The sequence below is a fragment of the Prionailurus bengalensis genome, chromosome E4 (genome assembly GCF_016509475.1).
Source record: "Prionailurus bengalensis isolate Pbe53 chromosome E4, Fcat_Pben_1.1_paternal_pri, whole genome shotgun sequence".
Classification (NCBI taxonomy): Eukaryota; Metazoa; Chordata; class Mammalia; order Carnivora; family Felidae; genus Prionailurus; species Prionailurus bengalensis.
In genome coordinates, this window is record NC_057360.1 from 39,983,922 (window position 1) to 40,003,831 (window position 19,910).

General features: G+C 47.5%; 1 protein-coding gene and 1 long non-coding RNA gene across 12 annotated transcripts in view; one reads left to right on the top strand and one right to left on the bottom strand.

Moving 5' to 3' along the window:
- Nucleotides 1-15,587: 15,587 nt before the first annotated feature.
- The window catches only part of NAV1 (neuron navigator 1), a 247,703-nt gene continuing 243,380 nt past the window's right edge, over nt 15,588-19,910 (top strand). For 6 of the 10 annotated variants that reach the window (XM_043568836.1, XM_043568838.1, XM_043568839.1 and 3 more), the window contains exon 1: nt 15,589-16,394. In XM_043568836.1, coding sequence (XP_043424771.1) covers nt 15,928-16,394 — 467 coding nt within the window. In that variant the 5' untranslated portion in view covers nt 15,589-15,927. Of the gene's footprint in view, nt 16,395-19,910 lie in introns of all 10 variants that reach the window. The other 4 variants (XM_043568835.1, XM_043568840.1, XM_043568841.1 and 1 more) reach the window with 1 other exon arrangement.
- LOC122476313 lies at nt 16,385-17,476 on the bottom strand. Of its 2 annotated transcripts, none has more exons than XR_006295453.1 (3): nt 17,063-17,476; nt 16,794-16,960; nt 16,385-16,692 (listed from the first exon to the last, which is right to left on the bottom strand). It is a non-coding gene; the product is annotated as an uncharacterized LOC122476313 (long non-coding RNA). The 2 variants fall into 2 exon arrangements; XR_006295454.1 differs by having other exon boundaries at nt 16,386-16,692; nt 17,363-17,476.

Below are 19,910 nucleotides of genomic sequence, written 5' to 3' on the forward strand. Positions count from 1 at the left end.
GAAAAAGCCTTTGCAGGTAGAGGAAGCTATTTTGCAACTCAGGACACTTCTCTCCATTGGCAAGCGTTCACTCTCCAAGATGCATTTCCCCATCACCCATCCAGAGACGTAAGCACCAGTGCTGGCCAAGGTGCCAGGAGTATATGAATCAGGACTTTACAGGAAGAGGTGAGACGAAGTGTGCACCTGCGTGTGGTATGGGAGACCGCACAGGCCAAGAGCATTGGGAGCTCAGGACAGGAAGACTCCACTGCAGCAGTCAGGAAGGCTTTACAGGAGCTGAACATATGGTAGTGAACTTGGCCATAAAGGGTGGCTAGGCCCTTGACATGTAAAGACGGAAGGTGTTCCAGTTATCTATTGCTGGGTAACAAATCACCTCAAACTGAGTAGCTTAAAGGAACAACAGTTATTTTTACCTCTCATGGTTCTGGGTTTTACTGAGCTCAGTCACACAGCTCTTGCTCCGGATCTCTCATGTGATTGCAATCCGATGATAGCTGGCCAGAGTCATCATGGGGACTTCCTTCTTCACATGGCTGGCAACAGATGTATCTTGTCTTGTTACAGTTAGCCTACAGAAGCCCTGCCTGTAGGCAATCCATGAGGTCAGGACTCTCTCGCAGCATGGCAACTGCATAAGGGCAAGCATCCCCAGAGGGAACCGGGAGGAAGTTGCCTTGCCTTCTGTAACCTAGCCTCCGAAGGCACATAGCAGAACTTCCCCCGTACTCTTCCAGTTGAGACAGCCGCAAGGCCCCGCCCATTTTCAAGGAAAGGGGACGCGGACCCCTCCTCTTGATGTGTGAGTGGCAAATTTCTGGAGGAGCGGGTAGGATAGGAAACATTATCGCGGCCCTTTTTGGAAAGCACAATTTGCCACAAGCAGGATGGTCATTCCAGGTGGATACCTGCATTGGCGGCACCTGAGGAGATGCATTTTTCTAAGAGGGAAGGCAACGTCTACAGCCTGGGCATTGCTAAGAGAAAACATGAGGTTTTGGAAATATTCACTGTTACCATCTTTACTAAGAATCATGAAACTCGTTTCTCTGAAAAGGAGACTCAGAGAAAGGGGGAGATGTATACTGAACTCTCAAGGTGGGGGTGGCAGGAGGCTGAGATGGATGGCCAGCTCCAGCTGCCCAAGACAGTGGACTGGTGGTCATTGAGGGAGCCCACTATGTGAGGTTCTATCAAGACTGATTCTTAGAAGGGTAAAAACGTTCTGGTGTCACTACAAGAAGTGGCCGGGAATCCCCAGAGGATATGTCCAAGTGAAGTCTTTGAGAGCAGCAGTGGGCAGGGCCAGAACCAGAAAGTAACAATTAATAGGAAGCTATAGTGTAGCCAGAGAGATAAGATGTGCACACGTCAGCATGGTAGCTATCAGTTTTGGTGTGATACAGAAGCAGGGAGCAGTCTTCATGCCAGAACAGGAGCTAGGTCAGAGATAAAATACAGCCCTATGGTTATAAAGCAGGTGACATTGAGATGAATAGGGAGTGAGATCAAGGACCACAGCAGAACTTGAGGGCCCAAGGCCTTTGGTGGGACCAGGGCCCGAATGCTCTGAACACTGTATCAACCACCAGCCTTATAGGAAAAGATGGACGAACGTGGTTTAAAGGCTGGATGAGCCAGGAATGGTGAGATTCAGGCTTGGCTGTCTGGGAATTAGGGGGTTTGTTCACTTAGCAGCTGCTGGATGTCTCATAATGTGCTTCTAGTGACACAGTGTCTGGGCCCTGAGACCTGAAGGGGAGGGAGACTTTGGCTTTTGCATATTCCATGACCTGACCACATCAATAATCACATTAAATCTAAATGGTATAAACACCTCATTTAAAGGCAGGGATTGTCAGATTGGACTTTCTGAAGATTTTATTCATTTATTTTTGAAGGAATCTCTATATCCAGTGTGGGGCTTGAACTGACGACCCCCAAATCAAGAGTCATATGTTCTCTGACTGAGCCAGCCAGGCAGCTCCAAGATTGGATTTTTTTTAAAGTAAGACTCAACTATCTGCTATCTACAAGAAATTAACTTTAAACATAAAAACATAAGGGCTCCTGGGTGACTCAGTTGGTTAAGCATCCAACTTTAGCTCAGGTCACGATCTCATGGTCCGTGAGTTCAAGCCCCACATAGGGCTCTGTGCTGACAGCTCAGAGCCTGAGCTTGCTTCAGATTGTGTCTCCCTCTCTCTGCCCTCTGCTCACACACACTCTCTCTCTCTCAAAAGTAAATAAACATTAAAAAATTTTTTAATTCGTATAAAAACATTAATAAAAGAATAGGAAAGAAAATACTATGCTAACACTAATCAAATAAAGTTAGAGTTGCTATATTAATACCAGACAAATTGATTTCAGAGAAAAGAATATTATCAGAGATAAAAAGAATCATTTCATAAAGACAGAAGAATCACTTTCTCAAGAGGGTGTAATGCTCCTAAATGTTGGGGCACCTTAACCACCAAACAGAGGAAGGAGCTTGTACTCCTCGGGAAATGAACAAAACAAAACAAAAAATATCAAACTTAAGTTTCCACTGCTATTTTATACAAAAGTTACAGAGAACAGTCAAATTTTATGTAACATATAAAGAAGGAGAAGGGGCGCCTGGGTGGCTCAATTGGTTAAGCATCTGACTTTTGGTTTCAGTTCAGGTCATGATCTCACAGGTCGTGAGTTCAAGTTCAGAGTCAGACTCCATACTGACACACAGGGCCTGCCTGGGATTCTGTCTCCTCTCTCTGACCCTCCCCCACTTGTTCTCTCTCTCTCTCTCTCTCAAAATGAATAAACAAACTTTTAAAAATAAATGAATAAAATAAAGAAGCAGAAAACTGTGACCCATAACCATAAGAAATCTTCGGTTGATCTAGTTATGGGAATTAGCAGACAATGACTTTAAAATTACTATCATCAATGTGTTGAAGAATTTAAAAGAAAAAAATAGATAGGATGAGTGAAGTGATAGGGTATTTCAAGAGAAACAGAAATTCCAAGAAAGAGCTAAATGCAAATTGTAGAATTGAAAAATACAGTATCTGAAAATAAAAATGTACTAGATGGGCTTAACAACAAATTGGACACTGCAGAAGAAAAAAATTAGTGATTTGAGTAAAGGCCAATTGAAATACCCAAATTAAAACAAAAAAAAAAGAAAAAAATGTTTGGAAATCATTAAGAGAGCATTCACAAGCTGTAGGACAATAGCAAGTTGTCTAATATATATATGATTGGAGTTCTCTAAGGAGAGGAAAGAAACAGTGGGTAGAACAAAATACTTAAAGAAACAGTGAATGAATTTTTTTTTAAGTTTATTTATTTGCAGAGAGAGAGCAAGTGCGTGCATGTGTGCTTGAGCAGGGGAGGGGCAGAGAGAGAGGGAATCCCAAGTGGGCTCCTTCCCATGAACCATGAGATCAAGAGCCAAAATTAAGATTCAGAGGCTTAACCAACTGAGCCACGCAGGCGCCGCAAAATAGTGTATGAGATTTTGATGAAAAAATACGAATCCACAGGTCCAAGATGTGTAACTAAGCACAAGCAGGATAAATACAAAGAAAACCATACTCGGCACATCAAATTGCCAAAAAACAAAGAGAAAGAGAAAAATCTTAAAAACAACCACAGCAGGGCAAAAATAATTCATTGCACCAGTGGGAGCAATGAAAAATATGAAAGCTGTTTTTCATCAGAGAGAATACCATTCACTGGTAAATAAACAAAATGTGCTATATTCATACAATGAAGTACTATTCAACAATAAAAAGAAGTGAGCTACTTATATATACTAAAATATGAATGAACTTGGGGGCACCTGGGTGGCTCAGTCGGTTGAGGGTCTGACTTCGGCTAAAGTCATGATCTCAAGGTTCATGAGTTCGAGCCCCACATCGGGCTCTGTGCTGACAGCATGGGGCCTGCTTCTGCTCCTCTGTCTCCCTCTCTCTGCCCCTCCCCCCTCTCAAAAATAAACATTCAAAAAAATAAAATATGAGTGAACTTTAAAAACATTCTAGGTGAAAAGGGACCAGATGCAAAAGACCACATATTATATGATACCGCTTAATGTCTAGAAAAGGCAAGTCTGTGGAGACAGAAGGTACATCAGTGGTTGCTTGTGGTTCGAGTAAGAACTAGGACTGACTACAAACGGGTTCATAGGAGGATTGCTTTGGGGTGTTGGAAATGTTCTGAAATGAGACTGTGGTGATAGTTACACAATTCTTTAAATTTACTAAAAATCATTGAACTGTACGCTTACACTGTGTGGATTTTATGATATGTAAATTCTATCTCAATAGAGCTATTGAAAAGGTAGTGAGAGAGAGAAGCCACAAATTTGAAAAGGATAAATGAAAAGCATATAACTGAAGTGGGATTGTTAGCCACAATATGTAAAGAGTAATTATAAATCAAGGAAAAAAGATGCACAGTATACTTGAACAAAGATTAGGAGATGGGAATAGAAGGCAATCTTAACGACCAATAAACATATGAAAAAGTACTCAATCTTATGAATGGTTGGTGAAATGCAAATTAAAATCATAATGATCAGGGCATCTGGGTGGCTCAGTCATTAAGTGGTTAAACCTCCATCTCTTCATTTCAGCTCAGGTTATGTTCCCAGGGTTGTGGGCCTGATTCCTGTGTCATTAAGATTCTTTCTCTCCCTCTCCCTCTGCCCCTCCCCTGTTGGCTCTCTCTCTCTCTCTCTCAAAATTAAATTAAATTAAATTTAAAAAATCAAATCAAATCAAATCACAATGACCTACAATCTTGCATTTCTCTGGTTGTCCAAAAAAAACAAAAAAACAAAAAAAAACCCAAAATCTAACAATCCAAGTGTTACCATAAATGTGGTAAACTTAAAGACATCCAGACCGTCAACCATGTGGGTAGATTCCTGAAGAAACACAAGTGTGCACAATAAGATGTGTACAAGAATTTCTGTAGCAATAGAACTGTGCTATAGTGGCAAAAAGCCGGAAATAAGAGACTTGCTAAGTTGTAGTATAGTGGCACAATGGAAAATTACACAGCAGTGGAAATGAATAAATTAAAGCTATATGAATTAACGTAGATGAACCTTACGATGTAATGTTGTGTCAAAAGGAAAGTTGTGGAAGGATGTGCACAGTATGACTCCATTCATATAATCAAAATATGCAAAGCACACATAGTGTTTGATGTGGTAAAAGTGTAAAGATATGCACAGAAATGATTAACAGCAAGTTCAGAATAGTATTTCCTCTGTGGGGAGAGAGAAATACCATAGAGGAGGAGATGAAATTATATTTGTACTGCTTTCTTTCTTAAACTGTATGGTATTTATGGATGGGATGGTGAAATTTTATATGTCAACTTGACTGGACTGTGGGGTGCCCAGGTATATGGCCAATATTATTCTGGGTGTTTCTGTGAGGGTGTTTTTGGAGGAGATTAACATTTAAATCAGTAGACTTCAGTAAATCAAATTGCCTTTCCTAATGTAGGCGGGCCTCATCCAATCAGTTGACCCTCCCTAGAATAAAAGAACATTCCTCCTTCCCGATTGCCTTTGAACCAGGACATCAGTTTCTTCCTGGGTCTCAAGCCTACTGGCCTTTGGACTAGTATACCATCAGCTCACCTGGTTCTCAGGCCTTCAAACTTAGATTGGAAGTAAACCATTGGCTCTCCTGGGTCTCCAGCTTACCAACCCGCTTTGCAGATCTTAGGACTTGTCAGCCTCCATAAGTGCCTGAGCCAGTTCCTTAGAATGAATGAATGAGTGAATGAATGAATGAATGAATGAATGAATATCCTATTGGTACTGTTTCTCTAGGGAAACTCGACTACAACAGGTATGTTTGTTAAACTATTTTCCATACATCTATTATGTCTAAAATATTTCAAAATAAAAATTTAAAGAAAGAAAGAAAGAGAGAGAGAGAAAGAAAGAAAGAAAGAAAGAATGAGTTGTTAAGATGTCAGGTGCTATAGAGGTCAAGTAACATGAGAACTGGAAAACACCCATTAGACTTAGCTTTTGAAGCCGATGATTGCCTTTGCTGGAGCGGTTTGGGCACTGTGTTCAGAGTGGAGGTCTGACAATGATGGGTGTTGGAGAGACAAGGAGTACACGCACCCTATGAAGTGAAGGACAGCACTGGGCCTGTTGCTGGACGGGGGTGCAGGGTAGAGGAAGGGGTTTGGGAATGAGTGACTTCACTTCTCCCTGAGGCTGCCATACTAATTCTGTTGGAATTCTCAGCGTGCTGGTGCTCCTTTGGCTACTGTGACTATTCCAGTAAAGATTCTGGAAGACTTGGATTTTGTCTCTAGGGTGTCCAAACTGATTCCTAAAATAACTTAACCACAGATGCAAATATCCTAGATGTCAGCTTTCTTAGCAGTGGTTTTCCAAAGAGCGTAATACTAAGCTCTTTCCATGGAAAGAAAGACATTAAAGCCACGATTATCACACTGTTAGCCCCAGGTCTAAGTGGGGGAATGTCAGACTCACAATAAATTAAGCTAAAAGTTCAGGAAGGCTCTGCACTGGAATAAGAAAGAGAGAGAGGGAGAGGTTTTTCTTTTCTATTTTCCTTTTTTTTCCCCCTTGTTGAGTGGTTGAATTTGGTTAATGGAGTGTTGCTAATGGTTTCCGAATTTAGGTTCTCAGGGATCTGCAGCAGCGAGTTGTTCCAAGCCACAGGGGCTGAAGGGACAAGCTAGTCTGTCTCACTCCTCCCAGAAACTCAGTCTGGGTTTTACTCTAATTTCTTGGTTTCATCAGAGGAGCTCCAGATGAGGAAAGATTCTGCCCTGGGGTATTTCTCCCTACCCCTCCCAGACAGATTGCAAGCTTTTTCCAATACTCCATTCTCCCCAGGGCTTTCCCTGGTTGCTGCAGAGAGAAACCCGCCAGCAGGGGTCAGAAGTGTCTCACATCTGGCCTGGAGCCGCTGGCCACTTGTGCTGTTTGTCCTGGCATCGCCAGGGTTCATGGGGAACTGGAGAACACCTTCTTGCTAATGCCTTGGCATCACTGTGAGCGTCACCGGCTCACGGTTCCTTTCCCTGAATGTGTAGTATGATGGGGAAATGGAAGGTATGTTCATTCAAAGACTGAAGTGGGTGTGGGGGTATAATCCAGACATCAGCAATGCCAATTCGCCATCTGGTTTTCTACCAGGTTTTTATGTGTATTGGCACGTGCCATGCACTCTGTAGGTCTGGATGTCAGAGGACGTGTGGCTCGGGTCTGCCTTGTTGAAATTTTCTCAGATTCCTGGGGCGTCTGGATTTGCTCCGCACCCAGGCGCTCCACGAGCTCTCCCACGGCTTAGAGCAAAGTTTGCGCGCGGCTCCTACGATGCCTGCCCAGGCCACGCCTCCACGCATGCTCAGTTTGGACTGGAAGTCTCCCAGGGCAGCCGTCTCCAGAACGAGTATCTGAGCGGCCCAAGCCACACAAGAGCAAGTTCTGCTCTCGTTTTCAGACTCTTCCTAATCCTTGGCCCCACTGCAAGTCTACTCCCCAGCTCTAGTTCTCTTTGACTCCTCTGGTTCACATTGCTGTTCCACTGCCAGGATAGCTAAAGGGATCCCACCGGAGGTGTCTGTCTCCCTCCTTGCTCCTTGGTCTCCCCCACCCCTAAGTGGTAGGGGTGGGAGCAGCCAGAGAACCAACGGGGGCCTATGGGACAGGTATACAGAACTCTGGGCTGGAAGGGGTTCCAGTCTGTAGCTGAGATTCTCAGGGACCCAGCACCTTCCAGGCAGCCTCCATGAGCTGTTGTGACAGGCAGAAGCCATCCCTTTCCACCTGCCAAAAGGAGGACGTCTGCAAAGCCTGGGCACCTGGCCTGCTATCCCAGGAGTAGAGTTACAGCAGCTGATCTAGGCAACAGGTGTAGCCTGCATGGTACAGCTGCTGCTGGGCACATCTGTACAGATGGGGGAGGGCTGCACCAGCAGGGCCCGTCAGTCATTCCTTCCCACACTCCCCAGAGCTGAGGGGGATGTGCAGAAAGGACCAGGGCTGAGAGAAATGTGGAGAAACTGGGGTGAGCGTTCACAGAGCACTAATTTTCTCGAGATCCCAGAGTAGGACCCCTTGCCAGGTTGCCCCAAAGTCCGCGCAGCTCGTCCCAGCAGCTTGAGAGTCAGAGCGCTGAGCCCTCCTCCTTTGTCTTGCTGCCCGGTGCCTTGGCTTGCAGCTAGCTCCTCTCCCTTCCAGGCTGGCTCAGCTCAGGCATTTGCAGGCTGGAGCTCAGGATCCTGGCCTGCAGTGGCTCTCCCAGAAAACTGGGAGGGACGGACTTGAAAGAGTGGCTCTTTATATATGCAGATGATCTCTTGCCATTTTAGTTCCTCAAACCACAGAATCAATTAAAGGGAAAGGGGCACATTTGGGGGCTCTGGGTCTGTGTCAGGCACTGGGTCCAATGCTTTACCTACATCACCTCATCAAATCCTACCCCAAACCCTGCCAGGTATATATTGTCAGGATCATTTCTGTTTCATAGAAAGAAACCAAGGTTATGGTCACAGAGAATACAGTGAATCTGACACTCGATTGGAGTCCTCACTCCAAAGCTTGTACTCTGTCCATTGTACACACTGCCTGAAACCTCCCAGTTCATGGGGAATCCTGCATCAGGCCTCATCCCTCTTCCCTGTGTAGGGGAATCCCTGCCTATCCCCAACTCATCTATTTCTGCTTAGTGCAGCCAAAGTCACCTCTACAACCTCAATCGCCAGGTTCGTTTGACAACTCACAGCCGTCCAACACCTCCAGTCACCCCACTGACACCCAAGTGGATGCCACAGCTCCCATGCTCTTGTCAATGGCTTCTCACACCTAATTCCCTTCTCTTGGTCTAGCCCTGCTCCCCCTCAAGCCCTATCATGGGCCTGAAAACCTTTCGCCTCTATCTACCACTTTTCAGTGGTCCAACTCCACACCGTTTTTTCCCCTCTCAAGACACTTCTTTTCTTAGTATTTTAAGAAGATTTATTGACACGGGGCGCCTGGGTGGCTCCGTTGGTTGGTTGTCTGACTTCGGCTCAGGTCATGATCTCATGGGTTGTGAGTTCAAGCCCCGCATCGGACTCTGCGCTGACAGCTCAGAGCCTGGAGCCTGTTTCAGATTCTGTGTCTCCCTTTCTCTCTGCCCCTTCCCTGCTCGCACGTGCTCTCTCTCTCTCTCTCTCAAAAATAAGTAAACACTAAAAGAAATTTTTTTTTAAAGAATATTTATTGATAGAAGAAAATGTTCACAGAATATATTAGGAATACCTTACCATTTCTTTTTTTTCAACGTTTATTTATTTTTGAGACAGGGAGAGACAGAGCATGAACGGGGGAGGGTCAGAGAGAGAGGGAGACACAGAATCCGAAACAGGCCCCAGGCTCTGAGTGGTCAGCACAGAGCCCGATGCGGGGCTCGAACTCACAAACAGCGAGATCATGACCTGAGTCGAAGTCGGATGCTTAACCGAGTGAGCCATCCAGGTGCCCCAATACCTTACCATTTTATTTGTCATTGTATAAGTCATACATGGATGCATGTTCCTTATAAGAATAACCACAGCAATTCAAGCATACAGAAAAAATTAATGATTCCCCTGATGACTCTCCCAGAAGTAACCATCGACATCAATTTAGAGCGTCTTTCCAGACTTACCAAAAAAAAGTGTATTTGCATACAGGTTTATGTACGCATAGAAATATATAGTTTTGTGAGGCATCTCTTGACGTAGATCATATTATGCAAATTGTTTTGCAACTTCTATTTCTCTTAATACTCAGTAGGAAGATTCTAGGACTATGTTGTATACCTTACATAGTTTGTATATAAGTTCTGGGTGAAGACATACCATTCTTTACTGAGGCCTTAAGAATCTATCTTGGGGTGTGCCTGGCTGGCTCATTTCGTAGAGCATGAGACTCTTGATCTCAGGGTCATGAGTTCAAGCCGCATGTTGGGGGTAGAGTTTCCTAAAAAAAATAAAAAATAAAACTTAAAAATAAAAAGAGTCTAGCTTAGGCTCTGTTCCTTGTCCAATGCGTAAAACCGGCTACATAATTTCCAGAGTCCAATGCAAAATAAAAATGTGGGCTCCTGTATTTAAAAAAATTACTGAGAGGGGCGCCTGGGTGGCTCAGTCAGTTGAGCGTCCGACTCTTGATTTTGGTTCAGGTCATGAGCTCATGGTTCGGTTTGTGGGTTTGAGCGCTACTTGGGATTCTCTCTTGCTCCCTCCCTCTCTTTCTGCTTCTCCCCCACTCCTGTGCCCCCCCCCAAAATAAATAAACATAAATAAATAAATAAATAAACATAAATAAATAAATAAATAAACAAACATAAATAAATAAATAAATAAATAATGAAAATTTAAACATTGCAACAGGAAAGCATTAAACCAAACAGAGGGTCCTTCTAAGCCTGGGGTCCTGTGTAACTGCACAAGTCACATGCCCATGAGGTTGGCCTACCCATGGGCTCTAGGCATGGGTGGTGCCTTGAGGCACTTACGAGCTCTAAGACCCATGCACAATATTGACCTCACTTGCTTCACCTATAAAATACAAACAAAAATGGGCTCTACAGAGACTGGCTGTCTCCTAGATGCTTTGAGTCATTGCATCCCCTGTTTTGAAAATGGACATTCCTGCCTCAGCCTCCACATTGGCTCTTGTCCCCCGATTCTGCACCCAGCCTTCCCCAGCTGCATTCTCTGTTCCAAGGCCAGCATGCTGGGCATTCCAGCTCTCACACAAGCAAACCCCCAGGGTGTGTGTCTGCCAATTGGCATTGTTCTGGGGGCACCCACAAAACAGCAGGGGGGCCAGACAATGACATCCTTGTGCCTTGGGTAGAAAGTCTCTCCAGAGATAAGAGAGCACTGAACTATCAACCAAGAGACCGGTTTCAGTGCCAGCCGTGCCACTGAATTGGCTGTGTGTTCTCAATGGGCAAGTTGCTTAACAAGTTGGCACCTTAGCTTCTCTATCTCTTAAAGGAGAGGGTGGGATTAGATAGTGTTTAAGACCACTCCCAGTTCTGAAAGTCTGTATTTAAATGCCTCTAAGAAAAAAAAAATGACTCTAAGAGACCGTATGGTAAACAGCATTGCTTGGGCATTTACCATACACCATTTGCAAGCTCATTTAGTGCTGATGACAAGCCTATGAGGCAGGCACTTTTTTTACTTTTTACAGATGAGGGAGTTGGGACTCAGATTAAAACATATACTGGAAAAAAAATGAAGAAAAAAAACCACATACTGAAAGAGGAAAGTTTGAGGGTGATGGGAACGTTCTAGATGTGATGGCTGCACAACTCTATCGATTTACTAGAAATCATAGAATTGTACACTTACAATGGGTGAACTTCACAATCATTATACCTCAAAAAAGCTGTTAGAAAGGAAGAAAGGAAGGAAGGAAGGAAGGAAGAAAGAAAGAGAGGAGGAAATGTACTGAGGCTAGTAAATGATGGAGCCCTTCGCTGCTACCCCACACTACCACCCTGAGACTCCCTTTCTCTGCAGATACGGAGCACTTGAAACCATGGACTCAGGAGCCTGGCTGCCAGTTCAGACCATGGCTCTGGCACTTACGAGCTGTAAGACCCACGCACGATATTGACCTCACTTGCTTCACCTATAAAATACAAACAAAACTGGTGCCTATTTCAAGCGGTTGTTGTGAGGATTAAATGGATTAATGTATATGAAGTGCTTGGAATTGTAGCCAAGTGCTACAGAAGGTATGGACTGTTACAGGCTCCAGGATTGCTACAGCCAGAGCCAGCCTTCTTAAAGGGGACTGCTTCTCCTTGCCAACCCCTTCTCTGTCCTCCTGGCCCCTTAAAGAGACACTTCTTTTGAAAAGCCATCTTTGGAAAAACACTGTGATGAATTTCAGTACATCTCACTTCCTGGTAACAAAGAAAGGGAGAAGCAGCATCTTCCCGATAAGGCAGTGACTCGCTCCGTCTCGTAAAACATTCATTACTGTGCCAGCTTTTCCCACAGACTGTTTCTCCCAGGTCCTCCTCAGCTCAAACAATCAACACAGAGCGCCCTTCTTAAAGGGGGTCCTGAGGCCAGTCATGAGGCCTGAGTGGCCACAGACGGGGACAACTGCTTTGCCCACACTCCACCCCATCTCACCGTCACGCAGCCCCTCACGGGTTAATGAATCAAGCTAGAAAGGGCAAGGGTTATTAGTGGACAGTCAGCTCTCTACCACTTAAAAATGAGTTTTCAAGCCCTGAGCCCATAACCAGAGGGCATGTGACTGGGGTGGGGAAGAGGATGGGCTGGGGATGTGGGCTGATGCTTTCCGTCTGATTATCACACTTCTGCTTATATTTGCACAGCATTTTATAGCCACTTTCTCTTCCATTATCTCACTGACTACTCACCTAAGCCTTGGTGGGTGATGATTGTTGTCCCCTGGGTGTCAACATCCCTTTTTAGTGATGAGCACATGGAGGTGACGCCCTTCAGCAAGCCGCTGAACCAAAGCGCGGACTCAGGTCTCCTGATACCATGCCCAGTGTTTTTCCACTGTGCTGAGGAGGAGGAAGTCAGAGACTCCCTCGGACTCCACCTCAGAAGCTCTAATGGCATTTACTAAATGGCCAAGAAAACAAAGCAATGTGCTGTCTTCATATCCCCACCAAGGGCCTTACAAACTTCTCTGGAAACCCTGAACAAGAGAGCCCAGAGGTAAAGGCAGTTCCTCCGTGGGTCACGTGGAACGTGAGAGCTCTGACTCTGTTCAAATCCCCGAGGTCCCCCATCAGATAACCCTAGTGGTGAAACAAATGAGCATTGGTCCATAGACCTCAGTGTGCCAGGAAAACAGGCAGAGCCCCCAAAGAAATCAGGCTGGACCTGGAAATGTCACTTGCTATGTGCTTCCTGAGGCTCCCAAAGCCCTCATCTCAACTCAAGCCAGGTCTGAGACTCCATAAGGGTGACAACAGGCTCCTGGGCTGGTTTTTTTAAAACCCATTTGTCACATTGACATTAATCCTCTTGTTAACAATCTTCTGCCCTGAAGCAGGATTGACTGTAAGCTGTGCAAGGAGTCGGGGGCAGAGGGAGTTGTTGGGTTTTAAGAAGTCTCAATAAGGTCAGCAGGGCCTGGAGGCCACTTTCTTCATGAGCCAGTAGGGGAGAAAGGGAACACTTGCTGAGCAAGGGTCCCCAGCAGTGAGCCTGAATCTTCTTCAATTACCAACCCTTTCACTCCCCAGTACCCCTGTTGTTGTCTCCACCTTCCACTCCCCACAACCAGGCCCTTGCCTTTACTTCTTATTGATTTTCATATTTAAGGAAAATCCATTTGCTTGATTCAGAGCAACTGAGTCATCACTGTGTTCAGAGGAAAATCACTCACAGAGTAGACACTTGGCAGAAGCCACTTGCGGGATGGGCGGGGACTCTGCTTACACCCCAACAGCGCTTTGTCCAGAGTTGCTTCTGGCTTCTCTCTTGCTCTGTCCTGGCCACTTTCTCTCCCAGGAGCCTTCACATCCACTGCCTGTCACCCCAACCAGACTGGCCTGTTTGTTCTCTGCCTTCCAACCTGTCCACATGCTATTATGTTTATCTGCTGGAGGTTTATGATTGGGACATTTGGAGCAGGGTCAGAGAGGACTTGTAGGATCAGCCATCCACAAATGGGGGGGGGGCTATTAATCATATGCACCAATGGGAGAAATTAAACTCTTACAAATCATGGCTTTGGCCCTCTTTATCTTTCTGGGTAGTGCCCAAGGAACAGCATCATTCCAGCATTACCCATGTGGGTGAGGGCCCCTGTGTCTCACCTCAGGATGGGTCAGGGGCAATTCAGTCTCTGATACTGGTTTGTATGACTATTGTGTAATCTTGGTCCCTGGGCCTAGGAGGGCCAAGGAGCTCAGCCAATCCACCCTATGAGCCCTCAAGAAGGGACAGTGCTTCTTGTTTTTTTAAATGATTTTTTTTAACATTTATTAATTTTTGAGAGATAGAGACATAGAGCAGGAGCAGAGAGAAAGGGCAGAGAGAGAGAGAGAGGGAGACACAGAATCCTAAGCAGGCTCCAGGCTCTGGGCTGTTAGCACAGAGCCCCACACAGGGCTTGAACCCAGGAGTGAGATCATGACCCAGGCGCCCCAGAGACAGTGCTGCTTCTTTTTTTTTTTTTTTTAATTAAAAAAAAAATTTTTTTTAACGTTTATTTATTTTTGAGACAGAGAGAGACAGAGCATGAACGGGAGAGGGGCAGAGAGAGAGGGAGACACAGAATCGGAAGCAGGCTCCAGGCTCTGAGCCATCAGCACAGAGCCCGATGCAAGGCTGGAACTCATCGACCATGAGATCATGACCTGAGCCGAAGTTGGACTCTCAACCGACCATGAGATCATGACCTGAGCCGAAGTCGGACTCTCAACCGACTGAGCCACCCAGGCGCCCCAAGACAGTGCTGCTTCTTAAAGCACCAGGCTCCCCTTTGCAGGCAGAGGGGACTGCGCAAAGAAAGGAAGAATTCCAGGTAGCACATCGTTGAATGTCAAATGGATGCAAGGTTGTAGGACTCAGACTCAATAATGCATGGTGAGTGGTGTCCCACACTCTTCTAAGCGGGCCACCCGTGTTTATCGCACTTAATCCTCCAAACAATCTTATGAGATAGTAACAATTATTATCCCATTTACAGACGACGAAATCGGGGCGGTCAGAGGTTCAAGAATTCGTTCAAATTCCCACGGCTAGTAAGTAGTAGATCCAGGATTTGAGCCCAGACAGTCTGCCTTAGGAGCCCATACTTTTAGCCATGACACCCTCATCTCAGGTGCCCCTCAGAGACAGCCCCCTCCCCACCGCAAAAGACAATTCATTCCTTTCGTGTCAAAATCCTTCCCCCTGATCGGATGGGAACTTCAAGGTCACTGCTAGTTCACTGTCTAGTGCTCCTTCATCCTCCCTTATGTCCGCATGCACTGCGGCCTGCTTGGCTGGAAAGGGCCCCAGGCAAAACTCAAGGGTTCTCATCCTGACCCTGCTCAGCTTCCTACTGGTTGATACTTCAGAGACCTCCCAGGGAGTTGACCTGCTTTCTATCCTTCGGCCCCTCAAGACCCCGGAAATCAATCAGTCCTCATGATGGCTAGAGCTGGTGAAATCTCTGATCCCAATCGGCTGGGCCCTTGGCCACAGTTACTCCCTTTCACCCACAGAGCTCAAAGCTTGCTCCAGAGGCAGAGGCCACCTGATTTCCTTCTGCCCTCTTCCTGCAGAGTCTGGAAGCCCTCAGGCCCGGAAGCGGGGGTGAGGGTGGGGGTGGGGGTGGGGGTATGAGGGATGGGGGGTGGAATCCTTGCACTGCGGAGAGGTTGCCGAGGTTCTGGCCGAGAACGCTCTTCGGGTCTTGTCATTTTCTCTCTCGTCTTCTGCCCCCTCCCCCCACTTCCATGGGCCCTAGAAGGAGGAGGGGCAGCGGCAAAGTAGAGAACGTGGGAAGAAGTCACGTTATTTTACTGAGCACCTACTATTTGCCGGGCACTTCTGGGGCCTCCCCTCTCCTCTGCACCCGAGATCCAACTCAGATAGGGGTAGAGAGGAAGGAAGGGTGGGCGGAGTCAGAAGCGAGTTGAGGAGGCTGGCGGATTCATCTGCCCCCTTTCAGTGAACCGACCGAACTAACTGCAGCCCGAGGACTTGCTGGGGAGGGGTGGCGGCTCCCCGGGCAAAGGAAAGGCTCAATTGTGCGAAGGCTTCCTGCCCTGCCAGCTCGCGGCCCCAGCCTAGCTGCCAAGCAGCCGCCTTTCTGCGGCTGGGGAGGCGGGACGGGAAGGCGAAGGCAGGAAAGGGTTACGGGAATAGCTTTCCAATGACAAAGTCTGGAAGGGACCCATGCCTCCGCCCCTCTGCGGGTTAAACTGGCACAGTGCGGGGGGAGGAAGACGAGGGCGACCAGAAACACAGCCTGCCCTGCTGCCCGCTCCCCCCCCCGCCCCCCGGTCGCCGGGCACCCCCTCCCCGGGCCTGCGTCGGAGGCAGCCGGCGTGTGCCTGGGGCAGCGGGTCACGAGGCTCCGCCCCCGGCAGCCCGGCCCCGGGGGACGCACTTTGTTCAGGATGCCGCCTCCCCGCTCATTGTGGGGCCGGGGCCGGCGGCGGCCCTAGTGTGAGCGCGCGGCTGGAGCGCGCGGCGGACGCCGACCCCCGAGCGAGGGCCGGCCCGGCCCGGGGACCCCGGAGAAACTTTCTTATCGCGAGGAGAGCGCGCCCGGCCCCGCGCTGCGCTGGGGATGCGCGGCTCTGCGCGGCGGCGGCGCGGACCGGGACCCGGAGCTGGAGCCGGGGAGGGCAGGCGCGCCGGTGAGTGGCCCGCGCGGGGTCGTCGCGGGGGCGGGGACCGGGCTGCGCGCGGCGACCGCCGCTTCCCACTTTGCCGGGCCGGGACAGATCCCCGGGGGGAGGTGAGCCTGGTGCCCCGGGGAGGCTGCGGGCTGGGCTCGAGAGAGGCGCTGGAATAACAACGGAGGCGCTGGCGGCTTCCCGGGAGGGTGTGTGCCGAGGCGTCCCTGGGGGACCGCGCGTCTGCTCCAGGACTTGACTCACTAGGGGCTACCAGCGTCAGCCTTTCGGAGCCTCAGTTTCCCTTTCTGTGAAATACCTGCAGTGTAAAGTGTGTTGAGATCCTATAACCAAAGACACCAAGTGCTACGTTATTACACACACACACACACACACACACACACACACACACACCCGTACCCGTGTTTTCTCCCATCCCAGCGGAGCGAGCAGAGCAGCTGGAGCAGGTGACCTTGCCGGGCTGTTCCAGAAAATGTTCACTGGGTGCCCAGGTTGTGCTGCGAAGCGTCGGCCGGCCACACTCCCGGAGGCTGTCCTCTTTGGCGCCAGCCCAGTGGAAGTGTTCCCTGGGGGAGACGGGAGGGAGGAGAAAGGAAGGTTGAGTGAACACCAGGAGCTCACCTGAGGGCTGTCGGGCGCTTGGGCTCTTGTGGTCCCTCTATCCTCACCCAATATAACCTGGTCCTAGGATAAAGAATCAGCCAAGTCTGCAGAGGGCAGAGAGGGGAGATGGGATCAGGGGACGGCGTGAGTGGTGAGTGGTGGGGGCGGTGTGCAGGGGTGAAGTCCACTCAGCAGAGAGGGTTTCTTGTCCCCCGGAGCCCAACACGGGAAAATCAGCTGGTGAGTCAATGGGACTTTGTTAGGACAGCCACAGGGCGCAGCTGGCGCCGGCTTAAGGGAAGCGCCCGGATCCCCCCTTGATAACATGCTGTTTATCTGGCTTCCTGTTTCGATGATTGGGATACCATTGGCTTGTTCAAATTCAATGCTGAAAAGCCTGCGGCCACGTTCCTTCTGCAAAAGCAGAGGGCTTGCCTAGGTTTTCATCTTTCGTCTGCCTTGTTCCGGATGCATGGTGTCCCCTACAACTCACTTATAATGGGGCAGCTGGACTTCACACAAAGAACCCCTCCCCAAGTAGGCGGAGCTGCCACTTCAGAGACCTTGGCTCCCTTCAGACCCAAAATACATGTGACTCCAGCCTGCTTATGAATTTTTTTTATCCTGCTTTGAATTTTGGTTGGTGTATCTTTGGAATTAAGCTGGGAAAGGAGACTATGGCTATGGGTTGCCTCCCCTAAAAAGAACTTTATGTCATCTTAGTGGTGCATGCTTTCACCGTTAATTTCTGGGGGAAGTTATCAGTTTGTAGTTCTATATCATCCTGTGTTGCTAACAGGCTGGATGGTCAGAGAGCAAATAATTTGCCTTTCTGTTTTGGTTTTCACTTCTTTAAAATGGAACTGGGGATAATTGCTACTCCTGGAAAAATAAACAAGGCTTTTGGGTCTGTGCTTCAGCCTCTAGGGTCTATTTCCTAAACTTCCTAGGTTAAGGGGGAGCAGCCCCTACTCTGAACTCCAGAAATTTATCTGAACTCCGTTGTGGCAGGTTTCACTTTGTGTTTTACTTTTTTTTTTTTTTTAATGTTTTTCTTAACATTTATTCATTTTTGAGAGACTGAGAGAGACAGAGAGTGAACAAGGGAGAGGCAGAGAGAGGGAAGCACAGAATCTGAAGCAGGCTTCAGGCTCTGAGCTGTCAGCACAGAGCTGGATTCGGGGCTCGAACTCGCAAACTGCGACATCATGACCTGAGCCCAAGTCTGACGTGCAACCAACCGAGCCACCCAGGTGCCCCTCCATTTGTGTTTTAGACATTTGGGATTTGTGCACATGTCTTATCTCCCGATGAATGCTATCTAGCCAGATATCCTGTCTGAGCACCCAGCACATAGTAGGCACTTTATAAACGTTTGCCAGATAATACGTTTGGAAAAAAATCTAACGAACACCCAGGGGCCTCCCATCCAAATCCAATGCCCTTTTATTCATTTTTTGAGAGGTGTTTGATTTGCCTCCACTCCACTTTTTCCCTCTCAAAACACGGTCCATAATAAGGTTGATTTGCCCACAGGTGGGCAAGCTTTAAGCATTTGGGCCTTTTGTGAGTCTACTTGGGGAGCCCTGGCCCTGGGAAACTGAAAACAGGAATGCTGTTTTTCCTTCCTTGCCAAATCTGCTCCCCTCCTGAGTCCACGTGAACCTCTGGCTTCGCTCAGCTTTGGTCAAGGAGAAAAGAGGGGCCTGGAGTAGAAAAATCTTTTGTCCATTCTTTACAATTTGTCTCTCTTCCCATCTTTATTTTCTATCAATGTCACTTCCCTTTTCTTTTACAGTTCTTTTGAATTCTTAATGGGTTTGGCCTTTAGAAAAACTAGAATGTCAAAGTCAAAAGGATCTTTTCCCCTCCCAACCCCTGCCCTGCCCTCCTCCCCTTTTCTGGACAAGATCCAGAGGGCAATGGACTCAAAGCCACACAGCTAGGGTGCTTTAGAGGCCAGCCTAGACAGCAGGCAGGTCTTCTGGCCACCAGTCTAGGGCTCATTACCTTTCAGCAAATCACCTCCTTGCACTCAAGGTTTTTCTCGGCCTAGTATGTCCATCCACAGATCCCAGCACATGTTAGTTAGCTGTCCATGAGAGAGGAACAGAAACAAGAGGTTAGGAGACCTATCTCAGTGATGGAAACCAACCACCAGCTCTTAGAGTCTCTGGAACATGGAGAACTAAGAATGTGGCAATACTTGGCAAACGCTTCATCTTTCTGGCCCCTAGTCACAAAACAATAATTAAACATACTTTCTAGTTCCTTCTTCCACTTAAAAAAAAAAAACCCAAAAAACCAAAACCCACCAACTTTTCAAGTGAAAAACACCCTCCTCAGTAAACAGTTTGCTGGGCCTAATCTGTTCCCTCAACCTCCCAGGAAGGCTGACTCAGGCCTGATTTCCTCTGAGGAGCCTGGGATTTCACTTCCTTACTTCCTGTGACTCTTGAGACGTGAAGGGAGGCAGGATGGCCAAGACTCGGGCCTTCCTGAAGTGCCTGTGCATGTAGTTCCGCAGTCCATGCGACCGTCCCCGTCAACCTTTGTGCTCTACTGAATTTTAATATGAGATGCACTAATATGCATGAAAAATTAAAGGTGCTGATGCATGTGCCTCCACCCTGACCATTAATAACAAAATGTTTCCACTTCAAAGGACTGGGAGACTCTTTTAATGTCCAGTCCTTAGATGCTCCGAAAGCTTTCCTGAATGGAATTGTTTTCTTAATTTCCTCTTCAGATTGTTCACTGGTGGTGTATTGAACCACAGCTGATTTTTGTGTGTTGATCTTGTACTCTTGAAACTTTACTGGATTTCTTTATTAGCTCCGGTAGCTATTTGTGGGTGTGGATTCTTTGGGATTTTCTGTATGTAGGATCACATCAACTATAAATATAGTTCTA